At 47.2% G+C, this 23101-nt stretch overlaps 4 protein-coding genes and 1 pseudogene across 4 annotated transcripts; all 5 read right to left on the reverse strand.

The window, feature by feature from the left end:
- Positions 1-6977: 6977 nt before the first annotated feature.
- Positions 6978-8343, reverse strand: LOC125542773 (LOB domain-containing protein 40-like). The gene has a single exon (XM_048705944.1). The coding sequence runs from the start codon at positions 8202-8204 to the stop codon at positions 7338-7340; it is 867 nt and encodes a 288-aa protein (XP_048561901.1). The 5' UTR covers positions 8205-8343; the 3' UTR covers positions 6978-7337.
- Positions 8344-8591: 248 nt separating this feature from the next.
- On the reverse strand, positions 8592-14450 carry LOC125542769 (annotated as a pseudogene).
- A 128-nt stretch (positions 14451-14578) lies between these two features.
- Positions 14579-17033, reverse strand: LOC125542771 (pentatricopeptide repeat-containing protein At1g66345, mitochondrial-like). Its single transcript, XM_048705942.1, has one exon. It carries the CDS (start codon positions 16966-16968, stop codon positions 15265-15267), a length of 1704 nt encoding a protein of 567 aa, XP_048561899.1. The 5' UTR covers positions 16969-17033; the 3' UTR covers positions 14579-15264.
- Positions 17034-17169: 136 nt separating this feature from the next.
- LOC125542774 (universal stress protein PHOS32-like) lies at positions 17170-18584 on the reverse strand. Its single transcript, XM_048705945.1, has 4 exons — positions 18292-18584; positions 17977-18086; positions 17724-17842; positions 17170-17509 (listed from the first exon to the last, which is right to left on the reverse strand). The coding sequence occupies exons 1-4, from the start codon at positions 18464-18466 to the stop codon at positions 17431-17433; spliced, it is 483 nt and encodes a 160-aa protein (XP_048561902.1). The 5' UTR covers positions 18467-18584; the 3' UTR covers positions 17170-17430.
- Positions 18585-19388: 804 nt separating this feature from the next.
- On the reverse strand, positions 19389-23000 carry LOC125542772. The gene is made up of 6 exons (XM_048705943.1): positions 22710-23000; positions 22496-22630; positions 22245-22322; positions 21670-21896; positions 21437-21484; positions 19389-19843 (listed from the first exon to the last, which is right to left on the reverse strand). The coding sequence occupies exons 1-6, from the start codon at positions 22837-22839 to the stop codon at positions 19682-19684; spliced, it is 780 nt and encodes a 259-aa protein (XP_048561900.1). The 5' UTR covers positions 22840-23000; the 3' UTR covers positions 19389-19681.
- Positions 23001-23101: the final 101 nt, after the last annotated feature.

The raw sequence follows: 23101 nt of genomic DNA on the forward strand, positions 1-23101 counted from the left end.
TGGCCCTAGCACCTTCAACCATTGTTTTAATGGGTTTGCCCCTAATATCCAATATCATCCTATTGAACACCTCACTAATGTTGTTCACTACTAGGTCAGTTTTACAGTTGGTGTCCATAGCATATCTAGCCCATGTTTCTACAGGAATTCCCTTCAGCCAGGCCCAAGCCTCCTCACTTTCCTTTCTAATTTCTGCCATTGCTTCATCAAACCCATTCTTAGTGTAAGAATAAGCTGCTGCATCCATATATTGCTTAAGTTCATCTCCTCTAAAGCCAGCACTTTGGAAATTTGCATAAATATGCCTTAAACAATATCTTTGAGGGCAATTTGGAAATACTTGGTCAATGGCATTAAGCAGGCCCTAGTGACACAAATCAAAAGCCTAATTAAGTTTTCTAGAACTATTTGTGCTACAACTAGTAAGTAAAGCATCTAAATTACCTTCTGCCTGTTTCAAATTATTGTGTAATTTCCAAAGTGTCCTGATTCTCCCCCAAGAACTATCTTCAGTTGAGTTAAAAACCAGCACCAAGTAGGGGTGTCCTCCTTCTCAACTACTCCAAAGGCCAAAGGAAATATATTATTGTTTCCATCTCTGCCAGTAGCAGCTAAGATTTTTTGACCTGTGTTTAACTTCACAAAACACCCATCAAGACCTGAAAAGGTGAAACAAAAAAGATGAAACATACCAATGAAACATAACATTTTGGTTCATAAAAAACCTACCAATGAAAGGTCTACATCCTTTAAGAAAACCCTCTCTTTGTGCTGCTAGACAAATGAAAAGCCTATGAAATCTTGGATTTTTGCTTGGATGTTCTTTCACCACTCTAGTTGTCACAATGCATCTGCTCCCAGGATTTGTGTCCAAAACAGCCTGAAGATAGTCTCTAATCCTAGTGTATTGTGCTTCCTGGTCACCCTGCACAACACTGAGAGCTTGCTGCCTTGCCCTATAAGCCTTCATCTTTCCAACCTCCACACCATACTTCTCCTTTGCCTTGTCTATGACAGTCTCAATACCTGCTCTAGGATCTGCCCTCAAGCTGTCTTCAACTGCTTTGGCCACAAACCTAGCAGGAACCTTGCAATTCTCACCACTTGGAGCACATGTATGTTGTAGTTGTAGCTTCCTAATACAGAATGTTTTTCATTTGCAATAACAGATGCAACCATGTGAAAGGGGCAGCCTTCCTCAAGACAATCAACTATGATCCTATCTTTGTTGTTCCTGTGGTAATGGTAGTTCCTTCTTTGTGTGACATGCAAATTTACCAAAGCTCTTGTGAATTGGTAAACATCAAGGAAACACATGTGCCAACATATTTGCTATTGTGGCTCAAGTCTTTTCTCATCATACCATATCCCGGCCTTCCTCTTCTTTGCCCTGGACTTTCTACCAGATGTGGGACAATACACTACTACTTCCTCATCTGAATCAACATAAAGTTCATCATTCATATCTTCATCACTTACTGGAATATAGTCTGACTCAAGTTCAGCTTGTGAACTGCAATGTGATCTACTTGTTGGACCTCTTCTAATAGGCAATTTCTGCAGATGTGGTGTTTCAACAAACCCCTCTCTAGACTCCTCCTCCTCCTCAATCTCACAGAACAAGTCTTCTGGCTCACAATCACCCTCAAAAACTCTCTTCCTCTTCAAATCTTTTATTTTGTGGTTTAAGTCTGCATCTTCTTCCTCATCTTCCTCTTCCTCTTCCTCATCTTCCTCTTGTTCCTTTTCCTCTTGCTCCTCTTCCACTTGCTCCTCTTCCTCCTGTTCCTCTTCCATGTTATCTTCTTCTTGCACTACTGGCATGTCATCAGCAAACTCTGTAAGAAAATCATCTAACTCTGTGACACCTGATATGTCTTTCCAATTTCTAACATTGCAACTCTCCTGTGTGTAAAGATATTCTCCATATGAATCTTCTGTGTGTGCACTGACAAGAGGAGCAGACATGTCTGGCTGTGGTTCACTGCTCTGAGTTTGATAAAGCACACCTGCATCATCTATACTATAGACCTTAGGAGAACCAATCTTAGAAATTGGTATCTGCTTCTCACATCCATCTCCAATGTTGATATGCATGTCAGGCTCACTTCCTTTCATAACTGTGATAGTGACACACCTCTTGTCCTCATACAATATCAGCATCTCTTCTACATCTTCCTCAGATTTTATTAGCTGCATGCCTGCCATCCCCACACCATGTTGCTTCACATAATACATGGAGTCCTTTTGACCATACCCCTCTATCCCAATAATAGCTAGCATATTGATATATGTGATATCTGATTCACATATGGTCCTTTCCAGATTGTCACAACCTTGGAAATGGAACCTAAGATCCCAAGGTTCATCTTCACCCAAACTGCAAGTTCAGTTAACAGCAAGTTCAGTTGTCAGTAAATTCAGTTAACACTAACCACTAAGTTCAGTTATCAGTTTTCAGTAAATGCAGTTAACAACAGTTGCAATCATATGGAATTAACTGTTAATTAAGTCAGGAGATATTAAGTAAACAGTACATTGAAACTAACTTCAGTTTAGTGAATTGAGCTCATATTCAGTTAGCGTAAAGTTCAGTTAACCTAAATTTTCAATGAATAGAACTTCTAAATTGAAGAGCAATTGTAGAATTACAAACACTAGTTCCTAAAATGTATTACAAACCAGGTCAACATAATTCAGTTAATGAGTAAAGCTACAAACCCTAATTTAGTTGACATAAACCCTAAATCCTAAATTGAACTACAAACAGAGAAAAAACACTACCAAAATCACACCAAGTGTACAATTACAGTACCAGAATCACAAGAAAATTCATTGAAAAGGGAAGAAAAATACTCACTCAATGCCACCGAGGCCGGAAGTGAAGTGGTGGCTCTGCCCTGGATTTGCTTTCCAGACCTGGGCCAACTTAGCGGCGGCTCGTGACTCAATGTCATCGACGCTGGCGTTGAAGATGCTGCCATCCTTGCCGCGCTCATCACCGCCGGCAACGGCAGATCGAACGGCTCCAATCGAACCAGGGGGCCCCGTGGGAGAGCGAGGAAGGGCGGAGCGGCCCGTAGAATCGACGATGGAGATGTGGCGGCCGTCCGTGACGTCACCGGCTGAGCCGGCGCAGCCGCCGCCGCCGGTGGCCATGAGGGGAGCGAGCTAGGGCGGAGTCGTGGGAAGGAGGAGATGCGATTTGGGGGGAACTGGGTGCGGCTGGACCGGGTCGCTAGGTCTTGTGCGATGCCGTCTAACGGCGCCCGTCACGCGCGCCGTCGCCTCCTGTCCACGTGGCCCCTGACAGCGGGCCCAACCGGTCAGGTTTGCACTCAGACGCGGCAAACGAGCGAATCAGCGTCATTTGAAAACTGTCAGCACGAACATGGCGGTTTTTTGGAAAAATAACGAAAGGTGGTGGTTTTCTGAATCAGGGTTCCCAATTGTGATGGTTTTTTGCAATTTACTCTGCTGGACGTGATGCGCGGCCTGAATTATCTCATGCATAGTTTTTTCCCCAAAGAGAAGTCAAAGCAAGCTGAGGGGGAGTGTCTTCGGACGAGTCGAGGGCTGAAAATGCTTGTAGATCGATATGGCTTCGATGATATCAAACTCGACAATGTGAGATCACCACTTTGCCTTCTCGTATGTCTGGTGTGAAAATGCTTAATGATTTATCGCTCACAGTCCATGAACACACACTTTCTGAAAGTTTGTGCACTTGCCGCTGATCAAAGCTTCAACTGTAACAAGTTCGCCTAATTGATATGCATCGGTCATTGACGGAGCAGTGCTCTCTGTATCCAGGTTAACGAGTGCATTATCGAGACGGCATGCATGCTGAATGATTGTGATAAATGTTTGAAGGCAATTGGTGAGAGCTGGCGCGGTGCCAGTGCCTTCCTCCAGGTGGTATCGTCCATAAATTCCCAGGATTGGGACACGCTGAAAATGGCAACGGCTCTGAAGATGGTGTGTTTCCCAGAAGAGAAGATTGTATTTGGCGATCCGCACGAGGCAAATCGTAGCATAATGTTTTTGAGAATGTGCTGCGTATGATGGAAACTTGTCGCTCATTCGAGTGAGTCGCTGAAGCTAGCCCGTGTGTGTTTCAGATGTTTTCAGCGGATGAACTGTCGACGTTGGTGGCTGATGCGCGTAAATATGAAGATTGTGGGATCATGAAGAAAACTGTTGGGAGCTTCTATAATAGAACTGTGTTTATGTATCAATCTAGGGCTAAGAGTCAAAGACGACTGTCAAGGAGGCTGAAGAGGCATATGAAGAAGCTCAACGAGAAGTGATCCTTCAGGAATCTGTAAGCAATTGCTCTGCAGCTGTAGCTGGTATAACGTACGTGAGGAATCCATGTGCTTTTTCTATATTACCACTGGAAAATAGTATTACAATCTGACATGGGCGTTTCTGACTAGTACTTTATATGTGTCAGCTTCAGTTTGTGTGTAGGCTATCCATTTTACGGTTACAATTACTAGTATACAATGATTCCTCCTTGGTGCCCTTATAATTGTTCAATCATTCATATATGTTGTCTTACTCGTGCTGCAAAAAAAGCACCAAGTACTTGTGAAGGCATGAACACTGCAATTTCTACCAGTATAGGCTCATGTTTATCTGAAAATGCGAAATAGATCCATACATGGAGGGAGCCTGTTACTTTATGAAAAGGTAGAAACAACATTTTAGAAGCTCAAAAAAGCTGATTTCCTTTTTGCATTGGCTAAACAAAATATGCTATTATGGTTTGTTGGACTCGTACTCTATTATATAAAGGCGCGCGGCAGGTAGCCGCATAGGACTACATTGCAAAAAACCACAACAATTGCGGTCTATTTTTCAAAAACCCACCACCCAACTAACAATTTGCAAAAGCCACCGGTGCTCAGTAATTTTTTGCCGAAAACGTTAGACGCTAGGTTGAGCTCGTTTTGACACGAAATCTGACAAGGGCCGGCTGGAAGTGATGGCATGGCATGGGAAAACTCATATTGTTTGACTCAACTGTTAACCTGGTGTAGGGCCCACCTGTCATCCTCTCTCTCCCATGCCCTCTCCACCTACAGCACACAGCCTATGGCTACACCATCGTGGCGTCGCTTCTCTAATTCGACACATTTGTACTTGTAAGAGCAACTCTAATAGAGTCGTCATATGTATTGTGCGGTTATCATACGAGATATGGAGCGCTCTCCACACAGATATGGAGCGCTCTCCATATGGATATGGGGGCCGCGGCAGTTTTATGCAAACACACATTCGTCAAAAAGGCAACATATTTGATCCAAACGTTAGTTCGATTTCATTCCTAGTATTTTTTGAGTCACTAGTCACATTGATAGACCACAAACTAATAATTACCTAGTAGTTGCGGCCATGTCCATCATCACGATCCGCCGCCGCCGTCGGCGTAGAGTGTGGCAATGCCGGCCTCGGTGGCCCAAAAAATGCACCTCGGCGAGGTCATCCTAGAACGGCCATTCATCCACGCCGGCAAGAGTGGGGGTGGGCGCGGGTCCAAATCTGCTACTCCATTTGCATGTACACATCTACGCAATCATCTCAAGGGCCCGTTCATCTAGTCCTATAAGACTAGCCACAATGAAGAATAACATACAGTAGTAACATATACGTATTTTTAGACCATGTTATTATCTTCATAGTGGGTACTAACATAAGTGTGGTAACATGCATAGCTTTATTTGTTACTCCCTCCGTAAACTAATATAAGAGCGTTTAGAATACTAAAGTAGTGATCTAAACGCTCTTATATTAGTTTACAGAGGGAGTAGGTTATAGACTCATATTGCATTGGGACATGTGATATTATGGTAACTAGCTAAGTTACTACTACTACCTCTCTCCTCATTAACTCATTGCCGCATAAGCAAATTTACTGAGTTGGACTCGATGTTACTGTTGAAGTTACTCCCATTGTGCCTAGTCTAAGGGGTGCAAAGGACCTACCGACTTCTTCACATCCACCTCATCCCGAAAACCGAAGACGAGGGGAAGCTCTTGCCGCTGTGCTAATGGAGCCAAAGAAGTGGATTGGAGACGGGTAAGAGCAAGTATAGTAAGCCTGAGTCAGCAGGCTATAAGCTGTCCAGATCAGCAAAAATACTAGCTGGAGGAGAGAGAAAGTTGGAATGAGGAAGAGGCCGGCGCTTGGGCAATCGCCCGGCTGTAGCACTGCACTCGAGAGAAAAGAATGCATGCAGGGGCTGAAGGCTGACGCTTCTTTCCCTCTTCCAATCAAATGCTTTTGCATTCTTACCCATGCATGCAAACATTAATTGCTACAGCCAACTTACACGCCAGCCTTATTATATGCGATTTTTTTCACAAAGGCTATATATGACATGGCATGAGTACAGAGCCAGCTGCCGGCTCTTCTATTAACCATGCTCTAAGAGAGGATTATGCAATAATGGCGCTAATCTTTATAGGCCAACGCGTGTACCATAAAGAGGGCAGTTGGGGAGATGGTTGACGATTAGTGGTCAAGGGGCTCGTCTCCCGATGAGAAAAGTTGCCACGGCCCATTCACATGCCTCTTGGCTGCTCAAACGACTCCGCTCGGCCTGCTCACACGCAAATCAAGAGTTGATGCCACATACTTTCAAAAAAAAAAGAGTTGATGCCACATGACGCCATCTCATGGGCTCCCACGGGAATTCGACTACTAAATAATGGTCGGGTTTCCGTCGCCAGTGGCGCGTGGGAGGTCGGCCTACTTTACATCCCGCATGTGGCGCGAAGGAAGAGGCTGAAACTTCATCTCTCGTAGTTGGATTTGGAGTGAGCTCCAAACATGATCTCCTTCAAATGTGAAGGTTACGAGCTTGGTTTTGGAGCGAGTTCCATAAATTATGTCGACGGACGGAGAGAGGCATACAACAACTTCGGGTCAAAATCAACAATATACTACTATTGCAATTGTTTGTTGGTAGTTTACCAAGCTGGCCGCTTGGTCAAAATCATTATATTAGATGTTATTATGCCGATTGAAGTCACAATTATTATCCTGATTGAAGCCATATGACAGTTGCTCTAATGACTTGAAATCAGTACATCATAGCTAGTAGTGTCATTCCTGTGAGTAACATACCATGAGATATATCCAGAGAGGCCCTAACAACAAGGCACTCAGCAGATGCACAAGGTATACAAGATTCCACTGCTATCTCTGTTCTAAAATGGGGAAAAGAAAAACGGAAACCAACGAAGGAGCATGACACGATCCCAAAACTGATGACTCTATCTCAGCAGCTAAGTTTCAAGGACGGCACTGTCGCCCTCCGCGTCTCCCTCTATGACACCGGCAGCTCAAGCAGCAGGCCGATGTGGCTGGACTCGGCGCTCGAGCTGCTGGCGCCGAAGCGTGCCCCTGCCGGCGGCGACCTCGCCACCACGCGCTGGAACCCCAGCGTCAGCTCCAGCCCGATTTCGTCGTCATGTGCCTCCTCGTCCTGGGCCGCGACCGGCGGCACGGGGCTGTCCTCTGCTTGGCTCACGTGCGAGCCCGCGTCAACCTCGGTGCCCTCGGACGACTCTTCTCCCCTCGTCTGCTCGACTGCCATGCCGTCGTCCTCAACGTGGCTGCCGTGGTCGTGGCTGCCGGCCGACTCCTCGTGGCTCGGCGCTTGGTCGAGCCCATCGTCGCGCTTGGCGCCGGAGGAGGTCCTGGACTTGGACTTGGACTTGGCCGTGGAGGAGGACGCGCGCTTGAACCCGGTGCGCCCGGCGCGCGAGACGCCGAGGAGCGCGTCGGTCGCCGCAGCAGGGCGGTCGGCCTTGGCGACGTGGCGGATGTCGCACGCCGTGAGAGGCGCGTCGGACGTGACGCGGACGATGGGGCGGCCCTTGAGCACGGCCTCGACGGCGGCCTGGCAGGCCCCCCACTGGCCGGACCAGAGCAGGCCGACGGAGCCGTAGACGGGGTTGACCATGCGGCCGCAGGCCTCGTAGAGCAGCGAGCGGAAGAGCGCCGGGCGGAGGGCGGCGTCGTCGGCGGCGAGGAGGTTGAGCAGGCCGGCGCGGCCGTAGAACTTGGCGAGGAAGACGGTGGCGTTGGCCTGCGCGTCGGCGCTCCGGATCCACTCGAGGCAGGGGCGGATGGTGCAGCCCTCGCCGCACCCCTTGCGCAGCACCCGGCACCCGTTGCAGCTCATCCGCATCCCTCCTTCTTCCCTTCCGATCAAGGCCCGGCGCCGGAGTTGTTGGAGTTGGAGATCGATCGATGATCTTCTTGCTTCGTTGGAATATTTTTGCTGGTGTGTGCGTGTGTGTGTGATGATGAATTTGGTTGAGGTGATGTGTTTTATAGGTGGGGTGGGCGCCAACGGTTTTGGGAGGGCGGGTTCGGCGCCGCTGCCAAAACAACGGGAGATGGCCGACTAAACAATGGGAGGGAGAGATGTCCACTGCACGGCTACCCCGGTATGATACACGGAGCCGCGTCCCTCCCGCGAATGTTCCAAAAGGGAAATGGATTTTTTCAACGGCTTGCGGTGAAACTGGAGGCGGCCACTTTCGGTGGACTTTGCGACGCACCACGGTTTGGTTGGGGTGATAGACGTGATGGAATGACATCCCGTCATCCCCGTTGGAGAAACAAATAGGTTGCACGTCCCATGGTTTTACCAATGGACGATGGCATCGTCATCTTTTGCCATACCGCATGTTATTCCAAGGAGTACACGCACCCTACTAGCCCACTCCGCCCAAGTCCAGCTCGTACACCGCATGTTATTCAACATTCAAACTTTTCATCTCCAAAAAATTCTTAAAAAAATGTGTGTAAAATTTCACGATAAAATACCTTGAGTTGCGGAGTTGCAAACATAAAAAGATTTTGAGGATGAACATTACGTATGGTAAAGAGCCGCAGATTCGCTTTTGTTTGTAGCTCTCGTGTTAACTGTTGCGACCTACACACTTACACGTGTACACCATGTCTCTAGGTATATCTGTATTTTCTTTCAGAATTTTTTGATACTGAAAAGTTTGAATTTTCTTAGTTTCCAAATTAAGGCCTTCATGAAGCTCGGTCCATATTGGGTATTTTCATATGACAAGCACATGTAGCGGGCGATGTTGCGGATAGCGGATGGTATAGCGGTCTGACAAGCACACTATTTTTGAACCAACCCGTGGTTAGATGGTTAGTATCTACAGCTTACCAGGATTCAAGTCCTAGACTTGACATCAATGCTCGCATTTTCCTGGTGTTATTTCAGGCTTCCGGCAATGTACATTCAATGGGAGGAGACGGTCCCGTCGGCTGCGATGTTTGTAAAATCTCGAGATGCTATGCTGGCCCAGTCTCTTAAGAGTGCTCATAGGGATAAGCGTATGCTCGTGTATGTCAGCGACTTCAATTGTACTATGTTCAAAAAGACACGCAAACGATTTTCTAGCACAACCTGAGACGCTACCGCTGTTGCGGCTGCTATTTAAAACTTTTGGCGTACCCATACTTTTTTATTTTGTCAAGTGGGCTTGTCCCTTCCCAGTAATTGATCAACGCAAGTATAATTGCTTACAACTCACGGAGCACCAAGATGAGGCAGAAAGAGAAAATCGAGTTATGGCACTAATGGGAAATCTGCTGCAATGCATTCGCTGTCCAACACATCCTACGGGGCGTAAACCTACTATCCCCGTACATATCCACTGAAGGACCGGCAAAATCAAACCAACACTAGCAACAAGCCAACAAAACAGAAGAGCAGCTCCAGAAACACAGAGCTACGGACTGGAAACAATATCGGTTTCACGCATCAAATATACGCAGGCCAGCAGTACATCACATTACTGAGAGATACAGTATGCTGCCAAAACAAGGGGTAGCCGGGGGCGCAACCGGACATCTATTCCAGTATGACAGCTGCACAGCTGAAAGTAGAGTATCAGTCGGGTTGAAAGCATTCGGATGGAGCCGGTCCACAACATGCGAGGACGTCGGTGGCTGCGGCACATCACAGACGCCTTCGAGCATCTGGACAACTTTCGAAATGGAAGGTCTCCGGGAGAAATCCTCCTGAATGCACCACAGAGCGACCCTGATAGCTATCTCCACCCGGTCATCTCCATCGCCGTACGCCAACTTGGCGTCGACGATATTGCGAAGATCGCCTTCCTCCAGCTTCTTGAAAGCGAAGGGTGGGAAATGGGCCTTCTCCGAGGCTTCCTTCCGCTGATTATCTCGAGCAGGACTATGCTCTTATCTGAGATGGCGTGGTTGGTGATCCACTCGGGCGCAACATAGCCCCGTGTGCCTCTGAGCCCGGTGAAAACATGGCTCTGCTCCCTGCTCATCAACTTGGCAAGCCCAAAGTCAGCTACCTTTGCATGGAAGTTTTCATCAAGTAGAACGTTCTCAGGCTTGATGTCGCAATGTATAATCTTGGACTCGCAGTCCTGATGGAGGTACGCCAGCCCCTTTGCTGTTCCAAGTGCAATGCGAAACCTTGTATCCCAGTCTAGAAGGGGAGCATCCACTCTAGTACTCAAAATCCACCTGTTTAGAGACCCCTTGGGCATGTACTCGTACGCAAGAAGCCTTTGTGCCCCCTCGACGCAAAAACCTCGGAGTTTAACTAGATGAACGTGGTGGATGTTGCCAATTGTTGTCATCTCAGAACGAAACTCTCTCTCCCCTTGGCCTAGGCCCTCCAGCTTCTTTACAGCAATGCTACTCCCATCTGGGAGTGTTCCGAGATACACGGATCCAAATCCTCCCTGACCAAGCTTGTCAGCGAAGTTGTTTGTAGCACCTCGGAGCTCCGTGTAAGTAAACCGCATTGGTGCTCCAGATATCGTCCGGAGAAACCCATCGTCTTGTTCTTGTGAGGGTGAAGGTTGCCTCCGACGACGATGATAAATGCTGAAGCCAACATAAACAAGAACCCCTATGACAGCCAACGGTCCGACCACAATGACAACAGTAACTAGATACCTTGATAAAAGATACAGAAGCAGGTTCCCTTTCACCTTTCTTCTGCAAACTACCGATCTGGTTGAAAAGGAAGCAATTGCCTGACTTTTGCTCAAAGAACATGGCAATGCACGAGCAGTTGCCCATGCATGCATCCTTGCATCCTATGATATTTGTTCTAGCCAAGGGCCGGGTGAACCTAGTGCCAATATACCCAACTCCACTATCCAGTTGAGCTAGCTGAAAGTCCTCTTTTGAGTTACATGGTGATATGAGACCGGGGTTGCAGTTTGGAAAGGTGCTAAGTGCTGACGGGCACTGGCATCCTGCTCCACTAATGCAAACGGAATAGGGGTCGCACTGGGCTGGCATGTCACATGAGTCCTCCGGGATTGCGAATGGGAGACTAGCCATGTAGCGCGTGCCATCGGCAATCTGTAGGAGGATGCGGAAGGAAAGGGATCCATTGTCGCTGAGGACAACAGCCAATGTGTCATTCTGCTGCGCAATGTTAAGCCGTGATAGAAGAGACCCTGATTTATCATAGAAGTACCACGAAGTTGAATTGAGGTTTGAAGAGTAGATGTCGCCATTCATGTCCACGAGCAACCTTGTATCCAGCACAGCAGACCAGTAAGGTTGGGGGTTCTGGAAGCCTGCGTACAACCTCATGTCCCCTGATGTGATGCCAAGTGTATAACTAATGTTGTTTGTGCTGGACTGGCTCACAAGTGTCATCCCATCAGTGAAGCTCTGGCCAGACAAAAGTGTGTTCGTTGGATAGCTCAAACTCTGCCATACAAGAGAAGAGCCGTCTTTGCCGAGCACTATAAGATTGCCAGAGTCCAGCAGCCGAATAGAGGCGCCCTTGCCGGAGAGATTGGCAGTCCAGACAGTGGAGCCTTGAGACCGCAGGTAGGCATTACCATCCTTGTCGAACACAAAGGCATCCGTATGAGAAACAGGAGAGTTAGCATTAGCAGTCCAGACGACAGAAGTGGAGGCTAGGTGCACCACCGAGAGAAGATAGGAGCTCTCTGACACACTACTGGTTACAAAGCCGAAGCCATATACGAAGCCATTGGACAACAGAAAAGTTCCATTATTATCGATGTAATCATTTTCAGAGACACTGAACCCTGGCAGGAGAACTTGTTTCTGAACACTGCCGCTGCATATTATCCAGAGGTTGGCTATCACAAGCATCCGCAGCAAAACGAAGCCTGTTGAACAACTTATTCATATTAGATGCAGTGCAGGCATGTAGTAACACAAACACCTAGCATTCCGCCAAGGTTATTTCCAGATTGATGCATGTTTGAACTGCATAACTTAGCACTGGAAAGTTCATAGCAATACCTCTCATTCGAGCATGTTGTTGTCTAGCAGCCGCAACATCCCCTGAGGCGATGAGAAGGGAGGCCACCATGACGCACATCTGGAACATGGGTTTGGACGCGATGTTCATTTGAGAATATTGCTGTTCATACATGTGGTGACGGGAGGAGCAGACTAGGCTTGAGATATCGTATGTATGGTGTGGCAATCCTCTGCCACAATGTTACCGGTCATGCATCTGGTTCCTGGAGTCGAACAATGGGAGCTGGCAGCTCTTTTTGGAAATTTGTACTAAGTCGTAATCGAGCTAGCCTGCCCTACAGACCATGGAAACTCAAATACATTCAAAGAATGATCCCCATCATCACTCAGGTTATGTGGAGTAGATGGCATGTGGACCCACTGTGAAAGAGAGAAGTATTAGAAGGGAGAGATGAGACAGGGAAAAAAAAGGTCACATTTTGTTGGGATGTGTCCTTATCGGAAATTCAGTCTCACACCTGAGCAGACATGCTGCTGGTATGTGTACCAACCAGTTCCACGCAATAGACACTGTATTCCGTTCAGTATTATCAGTTTCCTTATGCATTTTCTTATGACTGTGGCCCACGGTTGGCCCATGTCCATTGTTGGGGATATCCTTATGCCATGCCATGGACGACAATCAGAGTGCTTCGATTATCGATACAATGGGCGTACATTTTTATCATTCTTTTTATAAATGAGAGTTCGTTAATTATGAGTGCCCAGTCACTACTAGAATTCAGCGTTCTAGAGTGCAATCCTTTTCTAGATGAATGGTTTTGCAGCATGGCTTTAAATACCAAATTAGTCGAGATCAAAACTCAACGCTGATACAGATAAAAAAATTCACCCGGAGCCTGAAGGGGTCAAGGGGTGGAGCCAAACCAAGGGGGAAGCGATACCCATTAGCCTGCCCATTGGTGTAGTCGGCGGTCACGTACACCAGGTTGAGCTTTAGGTCGGCTCATGACTATCTTACAACGAACATTCACTAGCCCATGAGCCCTCGCTAGCTGTGAGAAAGATGATTTGTCGTGACCGGGTCGAAGCCTCTACTAAATCTGGATCAAAGAGACAAAGACGTTGCTGGAGGACCCCATGCCAACCAAGGTGTCTAGCCAAACACTGTCAGTGTATGGACAGCTGGTGAAAGTTTTTTCATTTTCTTTTTGAGCTAGGATGAAAGTTCATCTTGGCCCTCTAAAGGTCCCCACAATAGAAGTAAACCGGCGTTGGTGATCCAGATAAAAAGGTAACATGAAAAGGAGGAGAGTTAATGAAGACTTTTATTCCTATAGGTTTTGGTCATACTGACCACTTTGAGTATAGACAAGTCATACCTGAAGCCATCAGCCCCCACGTGTCCTTGCAGAGCATGCCATGGCCTGCCCTCCCCTCCTGCGCGCAAGTTCCCGCAAGGCGCCCCCCTGCTCGGCTCGATCCCCCTCGCCTAGCACCAAGCGCCACCGGAGCACGATCAGCTTAATTTTCTTGACACATCAATCGCTCAAGTGATTAAGAGCTAGCATCAGATTCATGGACATCTAGCACAGAGTGGCAGCATAAGTAAAAATCAAGCATTAGTTTGGCTGGTGACAAACCTGTGTCTTCTGCATCGGAGATCTATTGGTTGCTGCAGTAGAAAACCAACACAGTAAAAACTGTGTCCCGCTGAGGTGTGATGTTGGGTCATATACCAGAACCTACACACATGTACAATAGACAAAAGATCCAAGGACTGCAAACTAAATGACAGCAGACTTTGTATTTCTTTAACAAAGAAAAATATCTTATAAGAGATGTCACACATGAGAACAGCATGTCCATTATTACAGATAGCCTGATTCTGAAAACGAAAGCCCTCAGTTTTCATTAACCAGTCCAGCAAACAAAATTAGCTGTTATCTTTAATGTTCCATCACCAAAAGATATACAGACGCTATTTGTCATATGCCTTATAGAATCCTACTGCCAACCTTAAACACAGTCATGCAGCCCCATATCACCTACAGGTGTGCACACATTTAAGTAGAGAACAAGACTTATAACATGCCAGGAAATACAGACTTATAACATGCCAAAAGCAAAGAGGGCAAGCTATAATTAGGTCAAGCAGAATGTCGGAAGTTAACTGTTGACTGAAATGAGGCCTTCCGTTATCACAATATGAAAAGAATGAGAGCAAGAAAACTTAAAAGCACTGAACATCAGCAAGATTTGAATCAAAAAATGAATTCAGAGTCAGTTTGATAGATGACACTGAACAATGCTATAGACATGTGAATGACATTATAATGGTTCAGTGCATTAAAAATGTTATCATACATTATGTCATCATCAGCACTGGAAAAAGATTACCATTTACCAGTTCCTGCTCAGTGCATTAGTGCTTCATAGAAGAACAAACCCTTACAGTAACAGGCAAGCAGAAATCCAGTGATCCATTTTGCATTGAAAAGGTCCTAGGAGCAGCATACACTCATAGAGTAGTTATGTTAGCAATAATCTTGTCTGGACTCCAAGGGAGTCTGCATCGTAGGTTGGCCTCATCCACTTGCACACAAGCAGAAAATAACATGTCTCCAACTAGAATCTCAGATTGTTTGCCTTACAAGGCGAGAAAAGAAAATTGGATTCTCTTGTAATTCCTCCCCTCACTCGTAGAGCAGGTTTCATGTTCACGGGAGTTAGGGAGGCCTTAATTTCTCCTCACATGTCCTTTTTATTTTCAGCAGCCTCATGGTGGTTTGCTGTTGGCTAGCCTACTATTTTTACCATTTCCTTTGCGAAGGTACAATAAGTGCAATATGTAGACCAATCTTATATTAAATAATAGCAACCTTCTCCCTCTCTACCTTCGCCTATCCTTCAGCCCCCTTTAGCTTTTTTCCCATCAAGCACAAACCATCTAACTGCGAGATCAGGTATTATGGGAACTATGTCTTTACTTTGATGACTCTTCTCACCAACATCATAAATGTATCCGCAGAGGGGATTAACTTCTCGCTCCGTGCAATCATCCTGTCATATAACCGAAGTGCGCTCTTAGTGTTACCCTTCTCACAGTAACTGCTGATCAGCATATCGCTTATGTCACTAGTCGGAGCCAGCAATTTCCTTTCCATCACAGACACAAACTTCTCAGCTTCCTTTGGATTCCCACACTGGCACAGGCCACTGATCAGGGAGGTAAAAACTTCGATGCCATGGTTAAGTCCCCTGTGCTCCATCTCATGATAAATCTTGACAACACCTTCCGCATCACCAACCTTGACGTACCCATCAATGAGCTTGCAGTATGTATCCTGACCAGGAATCATTCCTTTGTCGATCATTGCCGTCACCAACTCGTTTGCCTTGCCGACCTGTCCAGCACCACACATCGCCTCTAAGATCTCATTGCAAGTGCCAATGTCCGGCACAAGGCCTTCATGGAGCATCTTGTCGAAGTACTCCGAGCCCTCATCTGTCCTCTCATGTCTAAAACACCCGGTGACGAGGTGACTGTATGTAGCATCATACGGCTTCAACCCCATGGACAGCATTTCTTGAAGCAACTGCATGGCCTCACTAATATTGCCCTCACGGCAATGTACTCCGATGAGGCAAGTATACACAAACGGGTTCAGGCGACAGCCTCGTCGGACCATGCCGTCCCACTGCTCACGTGCCGACTCCAGATCACCAATACGACAGTAAGCATGCACCATCAGCGAGTAAGCAACGTCGTCGAACACCATGTTCCTCTGCAGCATCCTCCTGAGCAGCAAGATCCCTTCCTCGGTCCTCCCCTCCTCGAAGATCCACAGCGCCAGCGCGACGTGGGCCACGACGCCCGGCGCGCACTTCTTGCCGTGGATCCTCTCCACAAGGGCCGCCATCCTGGCAAGTGCACCCTCCCGGCTCAGCACGCCGACGACAAGCTCGACGGTGGCCTGGCTGGCGTACACCCGCTTGAGCGTCATTAGCTCGAACACCTCCCAGGCGACCCGGAACCGGCCGGTGCGCTGCGCCGCGTGCAGCACGGCGTTGAAGGCGGAGAGGGAGGGGAGCACGCGGCGGAGCGCCAGGTAGCGGCAGGCCTCGAGGGCCTCCTCCGGGAGGCGGAGCCGCGCGTAGGCGTGCACCAGGAGGTGGAGGCCGCGGGCCGTCGCGGCGGTGCCGCTGTCCTCGTAGGCCGCGAAGAAGGCGTCCAGGAAGTGCGAGGCGGGCGAGGAGGAGTGCCTGGTGATGGCGGCCTGGAGGAGGACGGAGGCGTGGCTGACGAGGGCCGCGCGGGCGAGGAGGTGGACGAGGAGGCAGTAGGAGCGGAGCGAGTGGGGCGACGGCGACGAGGCGGCGGACCAGTGGAAGAAGCTGTGCGCGTTCTTGGCGACGGTCTCGGCGGAGGAGGAGGAGGGGCTGGGGTTCCGGGCGAGGGAGAGGAGCACGGCGTCGACGTGGCCCTCGGGCGCCGCGGCGGCGGGGAACGCGGCGGAGAGCGCCTCCCAGGTCACCCTCGGGCTGCTCGCGAGGTAGTGGGAGACGTGCTGGGGCGTCGCCGCGGCGGCCGCGGGCACGGCGGAGGCGGCACCGCGGCAGGGGGACGGTACGACGACGCGCCGCGCGAGCATGCGGCCGCCGGCCTTGGCTGCGTTCATGTGGCCATCGAATGAAACGCCGCCGAGGTAGACCGTAGACGGACCTCGTCGGTGATGAAGCGGCACCGATCAAGTAATGGACGATTAAGATGGCAAACGGCAAACTGCAAAAACCCAGTGTTTGCTATGATGAACTACACTCCACATTCCATGTACAGTATTTTCTTGTTTAAGAAACATTTCTTGTAATTTCATCATAGCTTCCAAGTAAATTTCGGAGTCCAATTTCATGGTGTTGCTATGAAATATAGTATCTGTGAGAGTACAAATGCTTAGATGAAGCATGTGTCTTTTCAAGATACAGAAGAGGAGTGCACGCCGAGCAGACTTTATTTGTCATACTATTATTATTACTGGTTACACGTTGCTACTATTGTTCTTGCAGACGGTATTATCTTCTTGTATGTATCTCCTTTCAAGACTGCAGACGGCATATGCATCATCATCGGTAGCAAGCTGCGACTACATGTTCTCCTTCACGACCGTGACCGGGCAGGCCGCGTGGTTCACGACGTAGGTGCTCACGCTCCCCATCAGAGCCCTGCCGCCAAGAACCAAAAAGGCACCATGGTCATGTACAGGTTCAAGTCCATCAAGCTAAGGTGCGCGCGGTTTAACCATCGACCGCACGCACGCTCGACAAATCATGGTAAAGTTCGGCTATGAACCGGACGTGCCACAATCACAGGAGCAGGGTTTTTCTTTAACTTTTATTAAGATAAGAATCATACAACTGAACCTGTGGGTATGCATACCTCTTGAGCGTGCTCAGGCCTCTGCTTCCGATGACCAGGCAGCTGAGGGGAACCAGGTCGACTGCCTCACACACCTTCTTGGTCGGGTCGCCGTAGAGTATCTTCCCAAAGACCTCAACCTGCGAATCACGTAGTTTCGACGACAAGACAATCAGCAATCAGCGGACAGGAATGATATCTAGCACAGGAATTTGATCAGGAGTTATGATTACTAGTACAAAATTCTGCGGGTGGAAGATGAAAAAACTGGTACCCCGCTCTGATGTGCCACTTGGGCCAGGATCTCCAGCGTCTCCTTGTCCGGTGACAGGCCGTACTTCTTGGTAACATGGGGGTCCGAGAACTCTACCAGAGGGATGAGCGCTGAAATCCACAAGAAATTGCCATTTCAGAAGCATGGTAATTTGATACCACAATGGAGAACGCCAACGTATAGAGTTTGTTCATCAGTTCGAAACTGGCAGAAGCAAATATAGATAGAACTTGAGGTAATCATGTGCAGCACTCGCTATACCTATCCTACAGATTCCAATACACGGTAAACAAGAGGGGTTGTCGGTGGACTTACGTGAACCACTCTGTTCCCAGAGATGCATCGCTCCTTGCTCATTCTGGTAGGAGTTGTTGACATGGATCAGCACGAGTTGATCACCGCTCCTGGCAAGGTTGGTTGACGCCCATCGCAGAGCCGCTTTGCTGCACGATGAGAAGTCCACAGCAACTCCGATATTCCTCCCACCCATGTCCCTGCAAAGCTCAGATAAACACAACACAGGTTTTTGATTTCCAGACCAGTGCGTCTAACGATGGCAATGAGGTTTCAGCTGCGGTCAGGTCTTTAAATAGATATCAACAGGAACTAGCATTATTGGAAATACTAAACGAAAGAGGGTGAAAACATAGGCTGAGCCGATGAGCTTTCTCCTCTTGTTACTTTGCCTGATTCCTTATCACCACTTTACCTCCCCCCTGGAAACAGACATGTTCCACTTGGTTACCGCTGCTAGGGAAAACTATGGGTACAAAGGGCATGAAAAATCAAGATTCATGATGCAAAGCAAAAGGGGCAAAAAAGAATTTTACTCCAGTTTCTTTCATGCCACTGGCACTGGAATGCCAGATTCTAATTCATCGGTTAACTAAAGCGGCACCGTCGGCACGGCACAGGTATGGACAAGAGGAAAGAAATTCTGATGTAAACTGATTCTCACTAAAGCATCAAGCAAAGAAAAGCCAGGTTGATCAGGAATAAGATAGTACCAGATGCTTCCAATACAGATGAAATGAAAGATGAAAGCATTTTGATATGGGGAATCCGATGAGATGCAGCGTAGCAGTTTGGCATTTGATAAAAATAAAATGACTCATCCAGCTAGCTATTCTTTACCAGAAAAACATCAATAACAAGTTCAACACTTCTGTTAAGACAGATAATGTACTTGTATCCCGATCCGGCATGCAAAATAAAGAAAATAAGAGAGAAGAGGCCTTGTTACATCATAAGTAATAACAGAATGATCTTCATATCCCAAATGAACCCAGTGTCATGTATTTCCAAAGACAGATAGTAATATCTATACTCATATTCATACCTGGCATGCAGAATTAAGAAAATATGAGACAACAGGCCTTGTTACATCATAGGTAAAACAGAATGATCGCATATCACAGATAAACTCAGTGCCATGTTATTTCTAAAGAAAATAATGCAGAGAAACGCAACTCAAATTGATGTAAGTTCACACTTCAAGCAGATACAAGTTAATCGATGCATCCATCAAACAAATTCCATGGATGACCAGTAGAGCTAGATCTTCCGGACAAACTTGTGATGTTAACGCATTTTAGCATTACATGCAAAAGCAGAGCTCCGAAACATTGAGAATCAGTATCCCCTAATACAGATGTCAAAAACTACAAGTAACTACTGTTATTAACCAGCTCTTCAGAATGAGAAGTTACAAGTACAACCGCTCCACTCTCTTGTCATACGACACATGATAGATCCACCAATTGCCCAGAATTCCAATCACATGCAGTACTGTTCTGTCCTTTAATTCGACCGTCCCAATAGAAAAGAACTTGTAGTCTTCGGTATCAACTTTTCTTGTCTGGATGACCTGAAGGCAAATGAAGAAGGGTTATAACTATAAAATTAGTACATAAAAGGAGCGCTGAGGAACTAAATATTGTCATGCATATGGACTGACCTTGCTGACACTATCCATTACTTCACCAAAAATCATGTGTCGTATTTATGGACAGAGGTAATACAACTTAATTGAATTGACATTATACCTAAATTTCAATGACAGCAAATTTCTTTTGTTTGCGGCGACAGAAAGCATGGAAGAGAGCTGCAAGCATAAGCATAGTATCTCAAAAGCTGCAGTCGACTAGTTCTGTCCAGGTGATGGTGTAACTCCACCGAAGCAGCACAGGAACAATTTACCAAATCATAAACTAGTACTCCCTCCGTCCGAAAAAACTTGTCATCAAAATGGACAAAAAGGGGTGTATCTAGAACTACATCTAGATACATTCCCTTTTATTCATTTTGATGACAGGTATTTACGGACGGAGGGAGTACTTGAAATACAGGAAAAGGAACACAAGTGCCGAAACATCCAATTAAAAGATAAGAGGTCTGCAGTTCTCCATCGGGAACCAAGGGAGAATCGTGAAGCTTTGCATACTTTCTGCCTAATTATATTCTCTACTCCACAAGTACTAGTCAATTTTTACTTCATGATCTTTTGAATAGTTTCGACTATGGTTAAGGTCATTTTTTACCTTCAGGAACCAAAGAAAAATCACAAGGCTTTGCAGTTCTTCATTCTTTTTGCAGAAATTTTGATTATGATTTTTCTGGGGCAATATACTAGCTGCAAAACTAAACTTTAATAGATACGGTCCATGTCTTTCTATGGCTCCTCGCCAATAACAGAATTCTCACGTGTGATAACATTCAAAAGCACCCAAATGTTAAAGACAGGGTAATAAGGCATGCTTGTTTTGTGCTGAGAATCAATCAGTGCATAACTTGTTTTTTGGCTGTGTTGTGGTGGCCAAACAAGAGTGGAAAATTATCTCTGGTATATTCGGTGTCCAGCTAGGTTCTGACTTTGAATATGTTTGCCGTTGGTGGTTGAGTAAACAATAAGAATGCAATTCTGAATTTGTTATGCTAGGCTAATCTCTGGTCAATAACTCAATATGGTCTTTACAGAATCAACTTTGTTTTCAGAGCAAAAACTGGCATGGTAGAATAATGCTCTGGAAACTGATGTCACACATTGGAAGATGGAAGATGCTATTCAAAGATCCTCACTCAAGACTGCTTGACCGCAACCTGCTACTCCTCAAGAGGATGAGAGGATAACTGATGAGGGTTGCCCAGAAGTGAAGATGATCAAGTGTGGATTTGCCCCCTTCGAGTTAGGTGTAGCGGAGATGCGCATGTTGAGACGGATGTTCAAACTGTTTTCAGAAAAGGGTATAATCTTCTTAATGTGTTCAAGTTTAGGGGGGTATTTTGGGGGTTCTTCGATTGTGCAAAGGCTAGAAATAAAATGTGAATGAAAGTTCATGACCATATGGAAAGCACTTCAAAATGTAATGTGGTGTAGAACCATTAAACTACTCCAAACCGTGTTACAAAATGCAGGTATATGTAATATAGCTCTCTTAGGGGGGAAAAGCATGAAGCTCACCTCCTCCTTCCACAATACAGGATTTTGCTGCACCTTCCCTTGATGAATCTGAAACAGTAAAACATATATCAGGTAACAGAAGAAGGAAAAACGTACAACATCCTCTCATAAGTTTGTTATTTTGGGTAGCATAAATAAATCTCAAACGATGCTACAATCATTCCACATTAAGCACCATCAAACTGTAAACATGAATATGTTCTTTTATAAGATGCCATAATAATTTAACTAACCTCCTGAAGAAACAAGTATATGGAATAGGGGTCAGGCCTTGTAGAGTAGAGAAGAAGCAATGTGTTGATGGCAAGAACCATTGGTTTCCGCCAACCATACACAATCAAGAGAATCAAACCGATAGGCAGCTGAAATTTTCTGACCAAATTCCAGAATTTCCTAAGAACTTGTTTCGAATGTGGTGAGAGCACAGTGATGTCTTTTGATGGGCTCTTTGGCGGTCGCTCTGTGATGCAAGAAATTACACACAGGAAAAATGTGCATTAGGATAATAATAGTGACTAGCATTTGGATTATCTGTAGCTAGGTCTAAGTATGTATAACAACTTAGATTAAGTTTTTCAAGGGGAAATCTGAATGAAATTGGACTATAGGACATGTATCAACTTCACTAAACTCTGTCCAATACTCCAATACATACCTAAATACCAGATCATACATAAGCATGCTCAGGAAAAAGAACAATCATATCGGGGAAATGCACTAAATGTTTTTCTCCATGTGAGCAAGCACTAGAAGGAAAAAACATATACTGTACATTCTAATGTGCCTGGTGTCTGTGGCAAGAAATTACCTTGTGCCTCCGCGACCTTTGTGGGATAAAGCATGACAGCAATTGCGGTGCCGCCGGTCCCAAATCCCCTCAGCAGACCTAGAATAATGGTTAAAGTCAGTGAGCATAATCCTGGTCAACTAACATTGTAGACCAAGACATGGCTATCTGAGATATGTTTTTGAGACAAATACAAGGAGAGCTTGAAGGATGTCCACGGCGCACTGACAAATACTGTAACCGTAGCACACGATCCTAACCCCTTAGGCTACCTGGAAGCTTCGGACGAACTCCGGGGGGCACCCTCGCGGCCAGCAGATCCCGGAGCATGGGGGCGCGAGCCTGAAACGCGGGGGCCGAGCTCGAACACCGCGACCAGACGCCCTGCAACGCGTGCCTGACAGGAACTGGTAGGGAGTCGAGTCACGCGAGGGAGTCAGCGCGTGGATCAAGCAAACGAGGACGCCGGAGAAGCAAGGAACTCACGGGTAGGGCTGTCGGCGGCAGGGCCGCGGAGGGCGGAGAAGGCGCGGGCGGGGGCGAAGTGGGGAGAGGGGACGCCCCGCCGGAGATGCGCCGCCATGGCGGCGCCGCTCGCCAGTCGCCTCCACGCCATTGTCGGCCCCCTCCCTTGGTCTCGGCCAGGATCGAGCGGCCCTGGCAGTGGTAGCTTGGCTTCGGAGAGGAGAGGGGGAGGGGAGGACGAGGAGGAGAACTCCGGAGACGGCGGGGCGAGAACGGGGAGCTTCCGCTTGTGCTGTCCCCGCTGCCGAGTCCCGTTCCGTCTCGCCGAGTTTTGGGCCGTGTGGGCTGTTAGGGGTTTTGGACTGTTCACCGCCGAGCTCAAGAGCATGCTAGGCCCAACACTAACCAAGCCC

Source organism: Triticum urartu, chromosome 3, assembly GCF_003073215.2.
Source record: "Triticum urartu cultivar G1812 chromosome 3, Tu2.1, whole genome shotgun sequence".
NCBI lineage: Eukaryota > Viridiplantae > Streptophyta > Magnoliopsida > Poales > Poaceae > Triticum > Triticum urartu.